The sequence below is a fragment of the Chiloscyllium punctatum genome, chromosome 11, assembly GCF_047496795.1.
Source record: "Chiloscyllium punctatum isolate Juve2018m chromosome 11, sChiPun1.3, whole genome shotgun sequence".
Taxonomy (NCBI): Eukaryota; Metazoa; Chordata; class Chondrichthyes; order Orectolobiformes; family Hemiscylliidae; genus Chiloscyllium; species Chiloscyllium punctatum.
In genome coordinates, this window is record NC_092749.1 from 9,112,390 (window position 1) to 9,126,694 (window position 14,305).

At 41.6% G+C, this 14,305-nt stretch overlaps 1 protein-coding gene across 2 annotated transcripts in view; it reads left to right on the forward strand.

The window, feature by feature from the left end:
- Nucleotides 1-14,305, forward strand: part of LOC140482718 (CD276 antigen homolog) — a 51,786-nt gene that overhangs the window by 7,345 nt on the left and 30,136 nt on the right. The window contains exons 1-2 of one of the 2 annotated variants that reach the window (XM_072580267.1): nucleotides 9,320-9,468; nucleotides 10,616-10,674. In XM_072580267.1, the coding sequence (XP_072436368.1) occupies nucleotides 10,617-10,674 (58 nt within the window). In that variant the 5' untranslated portion in view covers nucleotides 9,320-9,468; nucleotide 10,616. Of the gene's footprint in view, nucleotides 1-9,319; nucleotides 9,469-10,615; nucleotides 10,675-14,305 lie in introns of those variants that run through there. The other variant, XM_072580265.1, reaches the window with a different exon arrangement.

Sequence of the window (14,305 nt, forward strand, 5' to 3'; positions counted from 1 at the left end):
AGTGTGCACTCCATCTGTTCATGAAGTATGTTTTTAAAGGATTTATTTACCTTCCCAGTAGCCTCCTGGTCCTCCCTCTTGCTGCTCCCAAAGATAGTCTGGGCTATACACACAACTTCCTATAATTTCGTATGGTCCTGGGCAGAGCAGTTGCCGGACCAGGGGCCGTTATTCACCTGGATAGAATGCTTTTTGTGGTGCACCTGTAAATGTTGTTGAGGGTCCTTATGGACATGCTGACTTTCCTGACCTGCCTGAAGAAGAAGTGGAGGTGTTGTGTCTTCTTAACTGTAGCATCTAAGTGGGAGGTTCAGGACAGGTCGGTTGTCATCACCTTCTAGGAATTTGACACTCTCCGCCTCCGCTCCATTGATGTAGATAGGAGCGCGTCCTCCTTTTTTCAATGATCAGTTCTTTTGTCTTGCTGACATTGAGAGAGAGCTTGTTATCATTGCACCACGACACCAAGCCCTCTATTTCCTTCCTGTATTCTGACTCATCATTGTTTTGTTATGAAGCAGAGGTTGACACCCCCACCCCCACCCCCCCGAACTAAAACCGAAACACCCAAAGAGGAGCACCTCGTCCTATAATCTGTAAAAGGAGGGTGGAAGGTGGGATAATCTGCTTCTAGTGGTGAAATGAATTAAATCCCTGACACTCACTTTAAAATCAACCAATAATAGTTTATTTATCTATTTCTAAGTGAACAAATTAACTAAACTGTTAACAAACCAAATAAATCCCTTCTAACTACTAACTATTCCCAAATAAATTAAGATTCTAATGGTATGCTGTTCCAATAAATATAAGTCCCACTCATTTTGAGGAAAAAAGTAGAATTAAGTCTCTCAAAATTACAGCCAGGTTATGTGTCTTCCAGAACGTTCTGTGCCTTCTCTGTCGATTTCTTCTGTCAGGATTATTAACTTGTGCTGTTAGTACCATTGTTACTTAGATGGTGCTTTCTGTCAGACATGATGAGGCTGTAAGAGCCAGTGATTTTCTCTCTCTCTCTCTCTCAAAGGCTCAGGGCTGTTAGCTCTAGCAGATGGCAGCTAGCTCTGGGGTTACTTTCAAACTGCCTCCTCCTTTTATACCTGTGATGACACAGCCAGTTGCCTTGGTAGAAGCTGCTGCTTGGTCTGCTCACTGTACGGTCTTTTGATACAAATGTTTCAATTCGGGTGCTCTGTGTGCACTTGCAAACTTCCAAGCAGATGTTCACAGACATCCATTTTAAAGCTCTTAACACAGAAAAAGCACATGATTTTTTAAAAGGACCATGCAACATTCCTCCTGCCCCCCCCCCCAACACCACCAAGATTTTACAAACACCAAATTATAATCACTTGCCTCCCAATCCAAAAGTACTTTACCCAACTTCGCAACATTTGATTGCTGTCCTCCTACAGTGGTGATGTCAGCAAACTTCTTGGTGACTTTGATTCGGAATTTGGCTACACAGTTGTGGGTGTACAGGAGGGGGCTGAGAATGCATCCAAGTTGGGCTGACATTTTGAGGGTTATTGTGCAGGAGGTGCTGTTGTCTGTCTTTAATGAAGGTGATTGGCATTACAAATAAAGAGCTGAAGACACCAAGGCTCTGAAATTAAAATAGATGTACCATGCATGTGAGTCAATGTTGGTCGCAAAATGGAAGTAATATAGTTTTTGAGTGTTAAACTCTCTCATTAGGGCTGCAAGTTGAAAATCTAGACGTGGCATTTTAAAACTAGACAGCTAAAATTGCAATTTTTCAAAAAATGTATAGAAAGTGAGGTGGAGACTGGTGGATGTATGGATCTATCAAATCAGAACAAAATAACAGATTAACATGAATGACCTTAAGTGAACCAAATCTGTTGTCATTGTCCAATCTATGTACTTCAACCCATATGTGAAAATGGGAATTGGGTTAGGAGCAGGCCATTCTGTCCCTCGAGCCTGCTAAGTGTTGACTCTTGTCTACCTGTAGTGTGTGCCAGAAAAGCATTCAATTGTAATAAAATCCAGCACTATAAGAGTAAGGCCACTGACTACCTTCCTGGATATAAAAGCAGGAAGTCTTGGAGAAATTCTGCTTGGCTGGCAACGTATGTAGAGAGAGAAACAGAGTTGACATTTTGTTCAAATGTGACTCCTGTTCAGAACTACCTTCTCAGGTAATAATGGATGAATAATATTATGCTGGCATTGCCGATATGCTCTCGTTCCCCTGAATAAATGTTTAAATAAAAGCTGTAATTGCTGGCAATGTACAGCAGATCTGGCAACATCTGTGAAGAGAGAACCAGTGTGTTTGGAGTGGGATTGAACCCAAAAGCTTTTGACTTGGAGAGGTGGGAATTAACCATTTATCTACAGCTGACACTTTGCCCGCCAAAAGTCTTGTAGTTTTTTTTTTGTCCTCCAATTTCGACATTAGGATTTGAATCCACAATTTTTTCATTCAAAGGTAAAAGTGCTGCCAGTTGAAACTTGGATCTAAGATTCATTTATTGGCTGTTATCCAACAAATATTGTCTTTCTATATCCATTTTGTCCTATCCACTTTGTCTGCTGCCTCCTTTACTGATACATTGGCTCCAGTCTTGTTTTTCGATAATCAATTACCTGATGAATTCAAATCTGGAATTCAAAGCTAGTTTGAAGTTCTTGTGAAGCTTTGTAGCTCAGGTTGTGGATGAAGTTGTTGACTTGCTCACTGAGCTGGTCAGTTTGTTTGCAAATGTTTTGTGACCATACTCTGTGACATCATCAGTGCGCTTCCAGTGATGCATTGGTGTTCTGCCCTGCTTGCTCTTTATGTGTCCCAGTTTAGTGTCCTTCATTGTCTGCATGTGTGTGTAGTCTGTACCAACTAGCCACCAAGAGACGTGACCAACTATCACTTGTATCCATACACACGGACAAAGAAGGACACCAATTCAACTAGGACAAGTCAAACAAAGACATGCACAGGAGTTTGTGGAGGCCGGGCACTCAACCCAGAACTCCACTAACAAAAATGTAGAGTTGGACCCCAGATACCAACCACTAGGAAACCGAACTGGAAATGATACCACTCACCTGTGCCAACTGGGATACACAAATAGCAGGCAGGACAGAACACCAATGCTTCACTGGAGGCACATTGATGTTGTTACCCAGCATGGTGACAAAACAGTAATAAACAAATTTACCAACTCAGCGAGCAAGTCAACAACCTTAAAAGCTAGGTTTAGTAATTGTGACCATGAAACTTCCAGATTGTCATTTAAAAATACAGGTTTTGGTACACTAACGTCCTTTCAGGAAGGAAATCATGCCTTGTTGGCTCTGACCTAGACACAACTTCAGACCCACGGCAATATTTGAACCGTCTTCTCTCACCAGGGTTCTTCCTGTCCTGACCTCCTGTTTTTCCAAACTTGCTAGCAGAAATGTTCATCTTTAATTTTCAGTTCTGGTAAAGCGCTGCACACCCTGAATGTTAGTAATAGGCCACATCTCTTCGTAGACACTGAGTCACCTGCTAGATATTGCCAATTTTTTTTAAATTATATACACCTACAGAAGGGTATAAAGGTTTATTTGTTCAGTCTAAAAGTGACTCTGAAAGGAGGGGGTTCAGATAATAGTTTCTCGTTGCAAGGGATAAAGAGTTTCTCCTTATTTTTTTCAGGTTTAATGGATGTTATTGTTCCTGCAGATGTATGTGCATGTACATACATGTACATGTCTGGGTGAGAGTTTGGCTTCTTGCTTTTGAATAAACGTAATGGCAGATGGCAGGATTGAGTTAGGAAAATACAAGGCAAGATGAAACAGAGAAAAGTGTAAAGTAATGTATTTTGTTGCAAGAATGGGGGAGAAACGGTGCAAGATCGAAATGAAAACAAAGTACAGTGGTGCCTCGGAATCCGAATTTAATTCATTCTAAATTGTTCAGATTGTGAAAAGTTCAGATTCCGAAACTATTTTTCCCCATAAGAAGTAATGGAAAGTGAATTAATCTGTTTCTGGACCCCAAAAAAACATTTTCAAGACACTTTTAACTGCAAATACACATGGTTAAGGTAAAAGAAGATGAGTAAATGATCTAAATATCAAGTAATAATAATAAAAGCAAGAAATAAATAACTTCATTTACCTTAGCGAGAAGTGCTAATGGTGAATGCACTTATTTGCTTCCCTGCTCTTCTTGGACACCATGGTGAATGCATAAGGGTGATTAATTTTTTTAAAAAGCATAAATCAAGGTGAAAACACAAAGGAAACTAGTGATGAACACACGAGAGATGCTTTCACGATGAACAGAACAAACAATGCAACCTGAACGGTACGTGGTGTTCGGATTCTGAAACTGTGTTTGGATTTTAGGGCAAAATTTTCTCGAAATAATTGTTCGGATTCCAAGTTGTTTGAACAATAGGGCGTTCGGATTCCGGGGTCACCACTGTACTGTTGATACTGGAGATCTGAAATAACAAGAAATGCTGAAGAAGTACAGCAGATGTGGGAACATCTGGAGGGAAGAGGAGAAACAGAACTAACTCTTTAAGTCCAATAATTCTTCTTTGGAACACCTGGGAGCCAGAAAATGCTAACATTACACCAATACACCATTTGCTATAATGTGCGTCCTAGATTTGCTGGAACATTCCAGCGAAACGTAATGGAATCCAGAGGAACAGCACCTCATTTTCAGCTCCGGCTCTTTGCAGTCTCCTGGACTCAACAACTTCAGAGCATGAACACTATTCTCCTTTCTGAGTTTTCCCCATCACACACACAGACATGCACTGTGTTGTTTACATGAAATTGCTCTCAGCAAAGCCACTTTTTACTATTCACCCCCATCACACCGACTGAAGAAATTCGGAAGGTCTGGCAGCATCTGTTAAGAGAAAACAGCATTAACGTTTCAGGTCCAGTGACCCTTCACTGTCCACAAGTTCTGAACGAGAGTCATTGGACTTGAATTTTTAAACCTACTTTTTTCTCCACTGATTCTGCCAGAACCTGCTGGTTTTCTCCAACAATGTCTGTCTTTGTTTCTGATCACCAACATCTGCAGGTCTTTATTTTATTTAACCATTAATATTTCCACACTGTAAGTAATCTAATCTAATCTAATCTAATCTATTTTGTTCTTCTGTTACCATTAACACTCCCTTTGTATGTGCTGTGGGCATGATCACCATCTGTTCCACTAACTCCTCCTTCCCCTGTCAACTGCATAAAAGCCATCATTCTCAAACTGTGGATGGGTGGTGGATTTTGACTACTGTTCACTGGTCTGCTGTATCCAGCAAGTGGGAGAGAAACCAAATGGAAGAGAAAAGATTAATCACAGTTGTAAGTTAGACCATAATCTGAACTGAGAGCATGAAGCCACTTTTTGTATACACTGATTAATACCTGAAGTAGGGACAGGGTCTGCATGAATGAGGGATGGGAAAATTGCAAAAAGCAATTGGGTGCAATAATGGGAGACATTAAGAGTCTGTAAAAGGATCTGTTTTATTTCCGTTTTATAGCCTTGAATAGTAAACAACCTGATCTCATTAGGCTTTTCAACAATAACACATTACAACTTTATGGTGCCTCTGATGTGGTAACAGGTCCTTCATAGGAGCATTATCAGGCAATATGTTACACCATATCAGTTAATCTTAAAGTAGGTGATCTAAGCTTGAGATAAGTTTCAAAGGAGTTTTTCTTTCGAGAGGAGAGGACAAACTGCTTGGAGACAATTGAAGAAATTTTACAGCTAATATGAATGGCCACCAGTAGTGAGAATAAAGAGATTGAGAAAGTGCAAGAGGTCAGAATTAGAAGAGTGCAGAGATCTGGAAGTAGTTACAGAGGAGGGAGGGGTTAGACAAAGGATCTGAGGGCAAGGCTGAGAGTTTTAACTTTGCTGCACTAGAATAAACATGAGCTCTCTCAGAATCTGAAAATCTGTTCACATCAACATTGAAGAGAGGCTGAATTATTAAATCCACTGTCTGCACGAGAATACACTTGCATGATCATCAAACTTTCAGATAATGGAAGAATAACACCTTTATCAAACTGTGTTTTAGAGTTTAAATCAAGCAACAAATTTATTAAAAGTAACAGATAAGCTGCAGTCAAGGAACAGTCAAGCAATATACAGAAGGTCATACAATTGTATCAAACTTTTATCTCTCTCTCTCCGGTTGTTTGTAAATGGGACTATATTCACAATGCACTGAGGGGATCGCAAAAGACAGTAACAAACAGTACATACTCAGCAAGTCTTCTTAGAACAGAGTGAATGTTTCAGGTTGATGACCTATTGTTAGGATAGTTCTAGGAAGTGTTGCCAGTCTGAACGTTAAATCTGTTACTTTGTGCAGCATTTATTGTTTGTTTCAGATTTCCAGCAGCTGCAATATTTTGCTTTTATTAATGTAGCTAGGCTGTCTGTTTAACTTCTCTTCACAAAAATGGCAGCTCTGAAAATACTGCACTCCCTCAGCAATGCAGTACAGTGGGATTTGGAACATTGAGTCTTCCCATACTAGATTTACATTTTTGGGATAAACAAAGTCCCATCTTGAGGAAATATGTGTGTTGGTTCTCTGAAAGCCAGAACTATCTGAGTACCTTACTGTTGGGGAGTTTAAATATTTGGTCTGACCCCCTGTATGGAATCATTTCTTTGAAGAAATGAGTCTGGTTTGACCCCTTCATTATCTCCAGGAAATCTACCATATCTAACACCTGTGGCTTGGGTTGTCAGCCATGGTTTACTAAGTAGCACTCACATCTCTGAGTTAGAAGGTTGTAGCTTAAAGCCTTATTTCAGACTGGAGCACATATTCCAAATTGTCTGTCCCAGTGCAGTACTGAAGGAGTGCAGCACTGCCAGACATGCCCTCCTACACATAAGTTAAAGAGCCCCTCTCTGCCATTGCAGGTACACATAAAAGATTTATAGATGAAAGTGAGTACTGCAAATACTGGAGATCAGAGTCATGATTAGAGTGGTGCTGAAAAAGCACATTAGGTCAGGCAGCATCCAAGGAGCAGGAAAATCTGTTTCAGGCAAAAGCCCTTCATCAGAAAGCCATTCCTGATGAAGGGCTTTTGCCCAAAACATCCATTTTCCTGCTCTCGGATGCTGCCTGACCTGCTGTGCTTTTCCAGCACCACTCTAATAAGATTTCTGTGCTCTTTCAGACAAGAGTAGGGCAATTCCTCTGGTGAACGTTTATCTCTGTTGATATCACAAGACTAATTAGAAAACAAATAAACAAAGTTATGAAATTGCTGTTAATCAACTCCACAGGTTTCCAAATGTACTGGTAATACTGATTCATTGAGATGATGTTAAATTAACCAAACATTCAAAATGTGACCATTGTGGAGATGTGGATTTGAACTACCATGCTCTAGGACTATTAGCATATAATCAGCTATCACATCCGTCAAAAGGGAGAGAAACCAAATGGAATGGAAAAGGTTACTCGCCGTTATAAGTTCTGCCATATCAGTAAGACAAGTTTTGATCTAAGATCAGGAACCTCCCTTTCAGACACACTGGGATGGTAAAAACAATGGAATCAACCATGGAATCAATTTGGTGTAGTAATGGGTGATTGTAAGGGTCTGAGAGTGACCTCCTGTGTTCAGCCCTATAATATCTATCAAGTTGCTGTTTGTGGGAGCTTACTGTGTGTAAATTGGCTGCCACATTTCTGATAAAGTTAAAAATTCCACAACACCAGGTTTATAGCCCAGCAGGTTTATTTGGAAGTACAAGTTTTTGGAACACTGCTCCTTCATCAGATAATGCTCTGAAAGCTAGTGCTTCCAAATAAAGCTGTTAGACTATAACCTGGTGTGTGAGCTTCAGTTTCGACCACCCCAGTCCAACACTGGCACTTCCACATTATGTTTCTGATGTTAATATTTCTAAATTTGGTATTTTCCGTGGTGCAAAGTGCCTTCTGTACCAAAAGGTTTTGTAAAACTCTAGTTTCAGTCAATGAACAGGTATTAGGGAGTCAGCTTCCCCATCAGTTTGGTGGATTAGAGAGCCTTCAGTACCTTACCTTTGATGTGAGGTGTGGTATTTTTTAAATGCACTTAGTGGGTAATATTCCTAACTTTTTGTTTTGCTCTATTTACTTATGGGATGTTCATTGTCCATTCCTAGTTGCTGTTTGGCAAAGTAGTTTTGGTACGTCATCTTAAACTGCTGCTGCCCAAGCCACAGTTGTTGACCAGGTAGATTTCTTGGATACATTAAAGGGTTCAAACCAACCTTATTTCTTCAAAGGGAGCTTAGGCTAAATATTTCAGTCCAGTTTGACCTACAGTGCCCCATAAAGTGGGTACTCTAGGATTTCTACCCAGTGACAGTGAAGGAACAGCAATAGATTTCCAAGTCAGGATGGTGAATAGCTTGGAGGGGAACTTCCAGGTGGTGGTGTTCCCCATGTATTTGCTGCCCTTGCCCTTCTAGCTTTTCTCAAAGTATTGCTAATTGAAAATTGAATCTGTTGGATTAGATTAGATCTAATCTAATCTAATCCAATCAAATGCACTTTTATGAAAATTGCTTTTGGGGTGCAATTTGATTTTTCCCTTTTGTTACTGCTGAATATTTTGTCATGTGTACACCAGCAGAGTCTGGAGTAATGTGAATTTGGGTCTGTCTGAAGTCGGCTCATACCAACAGGCGCCGGCATTATCTGCTTGTTAGCAAAAACAACTTTTCCGTAAAGTGCTCTTTGAGACAAGCGGCGTGTGAAAGTTTAACTGGGGGAAACAACAGCAAGTGGGGACTAGAGAGTGTGAGCAGGCAATTTCACTGACACATTTTAACCATTCACTCCAGCTTGTTTTGCAACAATGAATGACTGAGGGCACCAGCACTACCACTCGGTTGGCTTTTCAGTTAGCAGCGAGAATGTTTCCGTCATCTCCACAGCCCGTTTCTTTTCAATAACTGCAGCGTTGGGCACGGCGCCCATTCAAGGACATTTTACCGGATCCCCCCCGGATTCTGGTTGCTGTGGGGTCCTTGCCTGTGACCACAAATAAGGAAAATATCATCAAGTATTGGAGAACTCAGCGTGTGTGGACAGAGAACAGAGTTAATGTTTCGAGTCCAAAGACTCTTCAACAGGACGGAGTTCCTCTCCCTACAGTGCCACAATACCTGTGATTTTTCTGTTTATTTTAATTTAATTTCCGATTTGCACAGTCCACGGTATTTTATCTTAGGGAGCGGTCTGCGTTACTGGCGTCTGATTGACATCCATGTTCACCAGTTATGATTAAGTTGCCTGTGATTGACAGTATAGTTGGCTTAATGGCGGAATTGGATACACCCCGCGATATAAATGTAGCTGAGCCAGCGGCTGATACAGTGTATCCGAAAGTCCGGAGATAGTGTGTTCATCAGCGGCTACAGTGTATCCGACAGCCCGGCCACCGCAGCGGGTGAGTTAGTGAGAGGCCCCAGTTTCCGTGTATTTGTCCTGTTCCCTCTCCCAAGCCCATCTCTGTCCTGGCCTCTCTTGTTTGAACGTTGTACTCCAGGCTCGTTGGCAACAGGGTGTGTCTGTGCTGACTCACTTCATTGGGATTGTCTGGATTGATTTGTTTTCCCATCTTTTCTAAACAAAAACTCTCCGGCGTTTTCCATTGTTTTTCTTCGCGTTCTGTCTCCGTTTTACTCTGCACAGACCCGAGTCCTCTTTCTCTGGCTGTTTGTCCCAGGAAATTCAGGCTCATCTCACCTTGTCCAGGTCTTTAGAAAGATAAAAGAGTTTAACTTCAGGAATCCGGCGCAGTCTTTCAATTTTTTTTCTGTTCAACGGAAATCGGGAAATACTTCTTGAACAAGCAAGGTCGTTGAGATCTGAGTTCTCTCTCTGTTTCTCTCTGTCCATAAAGTCAGTGGATATTTAGGTAAGGATGTAGATGACAAACATGTTAAATCAAGCTAGCTCTGAAGAGCCAAAATGTTGACTCTGTTTCTCTCTCTATAAATGCTGCCTGACCTGCTGAGTTTCTCTAGCAATTTGTTTTAAAACAAGCTGGAATCTATTAGGGGGTGATTGCGTAGTCTGACTTTGTACTGCTTATTAATGTGAAAAGGTTAGGCTGAGTCCTTGAATGAAGATATGGGTGAAAATTCCTTTCTCGCCCTCTGGTGTGATTAAAACCAGTCGAGGAGATCAGGTCGACCATGCTCCTCTCTTGGAATCTGGGGTGTTGTACAGAGGTAGTTGTGAACATGCCTTCACCACCTCGTATATCCTTTGTGTACTCACGTCTACAGATATGTGGGTTAGCTGAAGGGTAGAGATTTAGAGTCAAGGATTTGGAGCATGGAGTAAATGCCCAGAGATATTGGCTCCCTGTTTCTGTCACTACCCCCTTACCCTCCCCTGACTGGAGAAGGGGGAATTGTTCATGGTCTGGGATATGTCAGGTGAGGCATGCAAATTTAGATATATTAAAATAACGTGTGCCGTATTTGAGACTTTGCTGTCATGAAAAGTGAGGAATTACCTGCTGGTGGACAGTTTAATTTCATTTCCCTAAAGTTCATGTTTTAACTTTTATATGTATCTTCCTTTAGGATGAATTATCTCTTCCATACACTCATTCTACTGGCTGCTGCTGAACTGACCCGAGCAGGTAAGGGGATTTATGTTTTTGTTTGCAAGGCTTTACCACGTGCCACCTCTCCCAGTGTGCCCAGAGTTTAATTGGGAACTCTGGTGCACAGGTGGAAGACATATGTCAGAGAGGGAGATGATGGTGAAGTAGTAATGTAATCCAGAGGCCCTGCCTATTACTTTGGGAACAGAAATTCAAGGAGAAAGTGAGGACTGCAGATGCTGGAGATCAGAGCTGAAAATGTGTTGCTGGAAAAGCGCAGCAGGTCAGACAAGGAACAGGAGAATCGACGTTTCGGGCATGAGCCCTTCTTCAGAAATTCAAAGCTAATCACAACAGCTCCAATTTATGAAATCTGGATTTGAAAGCTAATCTCCGTTGGTGATCATGAAACATAACCAGCCCTTTTAGGGAAGGAAATTTGTCATCCTTACCCAGTTTAATTTACATGTGACTCCAAGTTCACAATAGTGTGATTGACTCTTGGCTGCCTTCTGAAATGGATGAGGAAGCCACTCAATTCAAGGACAATTAGGGATGGCCAACAAATGCTAGTCTTGGCAGCAATGCCCATATTAAGTGAAAGAGGTAATGAAAAACATACGTACGGTTTGTGATCTTGTGTACATGTGGATATGACAGCACCTTACAGACAATAGCACCCAATAACATGGTTAGAGATACATTAAAAATACTGGAATGCTGGTAAGGGCTCAGAGAAAGAGGGGGAACTAATTGAACAGCAGAAGCAGAATGGGACAAATGGCTGCTGCTGTGCTGCACAATTTGACAGAAAACCTTTTCAGCACAAAAACAGGCCAGATGACCCATCTTGTCTATTCCACTGTTCACACTTGACACTAGTTTTACTTCATCTTTCCCTACCAACATAGCTTTAATCCTTTCTCCTTTTTTTCTATCCGGATTGCTCTTAAATCTACCCATTCTATTCACCATAAACACTCCTGGTGGGAGGGATGTTTTTATCCCCCTGTTCTCTTGTGGGACACTGGCATTGCTGGATAATTTATTAATTGAATGAATTGCTCATTTGTTTGCTTCCCTTGCAACTATAATTGAAGGCTGACCTTGTGGTTTTTGTTTACCCTCCTTCACGTGATCTTTACTCTGAGCAGTGTTAGTTGCCACAGTCCACAGGCTGTTCTCTCAGAGAGAAATGATTGTGGTAGTTTATCCTGAGGATCACATGCCCAAGGCAAGAGGAGAGTTTGAGAAGGAGAGTCCTTCGTGGTGACTTCTGATAGTGCAGGAATTGAACCCACACTGTTGGCACACACTGCGTCTTAAACCAGCCATTCGGTCGACTGAGCTAAATTGGATTAACTTTGTGTCACATGTTTTCCTGTCCTGGTCTGTACCAGGTTCTCTTATCTAAATCCTGAAGAAGGGCTCATGTGTGAAACGTCGATTCTCCTGCTCCTTGGATGCTGCCTGACCTGCTGCGCTTTTCCAGCAACACATTTTCAGCTCTGATCTCCAGCATCTGCAGTCCTCATTTTCTCCTCTCTTACCTAAATGCCAGTGAGTTTCAGAGAGAGAGAGAGAGGTAGGCAGCCTTGATGAAATAAATATGCCTTCGCGCCAACCCCACCCCCCCACCAAAGTAAATGTATGTAACTCATGCATCTGTCACTTGATTAGTCTGTGAGTGGAAAAGCAAAGACAATTAAGCTTGTAGTTGTGGTCACAGTACAAGTTCATTTTGTGTTGCACACAATATAAAGGTAACCGGAGGCAAGTGTACCAATCCTGCAACACCTGGATATTATAGCTGATCTGTATCGGGTTAGCAGAAATCTGGCAGGCGTCCAAGTTGTAAAACCACCACCACACTCCCCCTCCCAAAAAAAAACAACTTGACAACACTCAATCCATTTCTCCACAGATTTATTTCTGCTGTGTTTCTGACTTTCTGGTTTGTCCTCTTTTTAATGTTTCTGGGTGTGTGAAGTTTAGGAACAGTTATGAATGTTAGTTCATCTGTGAAAAAAGTCCTGATTTAAAACCTCGAGAGCATTTTTGGAGTTAATTATGAGATATGCATGCAAAGGAAATGAGAGTGTAAACTTTTTACATGACATTGGCAGCTGACTCGGAAAGTGTTATTGCTTTCCTTTCTATCCCAGGCTAGAGAGGGAAGATAACTAATTCAGCACCCTACCCTGAACTATTGATCTAGCTCCAGCCAACTGGAAGGACCCACTTTGCAATAACCAGGATCTCCTTTTGGTCAGACATACATTGAATGCTAAGGAGACACTCACTCCAAAGTGCTGAGAAAGTCACACACTGGGATTGAAGGAGGATGTTTTCTGATTCAAATGCAGACTATTGAAACCTGAACAAAAAGGAGAGAAGGCTGTGTAGCATCTGTGGAGACAGAAGAACAGAGTTAATGTTTCAGCCAATAACCAGTTCATTTTTTTTTGTGTGTGTGTGTGTGTTCAAACTATACCTGAGCTCAAAGTGCTTGGGAATTCAGGAGGACAAAAAGACAGTGTGAGACACCAGAGAGAAACCAATGTCTTTGGACCTAAGTCACTTAGATCCAACCATGCAGTGGAGAGCTTTGTTCTGGGCTCCTTGTTGGTTAGTCATGACACTACCCAGATAGTAGAACCTGTAACAGATGGCCTTTAGACTTCCATAAAATTCAGAGCAGGGGTAGCACATTCAGCCCTTTGAACTTGCTCTGTGATTCAACATAATCATTGCTGATCATCCAACTTAGTCTCTTGTTCCTGCTTTCTCCCTATATCCTGTGAACTATTTAGCCCAAAGAACTTTATCAATCTCCTTGTTGAAAACATTCAGTATTTTGGCTTCAACCACTTTCTGTGGCAGAGAGTTGCACATGCTCCCTTTTCTCTGGATGAAGAAATCTCTCCTCATCCCAATCCTGAGTGGCCCTCTGCATATCCCTGGACTGTAACCCCAGGTTCTGAACTCACTGGCAGCACTTCAGGAACTGGAAGTCAGTGCTGTTTTTTTTTGTCTTTTATTTATTCATGGGATGAGGGAGTCACTGACTAAGGCAGCATTTATTGGCCCATCCTGAATTACCCAGAGGGCAGTTAGGGGTCAGCCACTCTGTGGGTCTGGAATCACATGTAGGCCATACCAGGTAAGGATGGCAGTTTCCTTCTCAAAAGGACACTAGTGACCCAGATGGGCTTTATGACAATTGACAATGGATTCGTGGTCATCATTAGATTCTTAATTCCAGACAGTTATTGAATTCAAATTCCACTGTTTACTGTGGCAGGATTTGAACCTGGGTCCCCAGAACATTATCTGGGTCTCTGGATTAACAGTCCAGTGATAATATTGCTAGGCTATGGCCTTCCCCCTAATTGATGTTTCAGCACCAATTGCCATGCAAAGAACCGACTTTGAGGAAACCTTGTTCACCTGTCATTGAGAACACCCTTCCTGCATTTACCCTGTGTAGTCCTCTTTGAATTTTGTAGGGGTTTCTCTGGAATTCCCATCTCCTTCTAAACTCTGGTGAATATAACCCTAACTGAATCTGATTCTCTTCATATGAACTGGTTTCCAGCTAATTTCTATATTGTGATGAAAATAAATCAGCGAATGTGTTGGCAAGAATAATGTTATTCCCACTCAA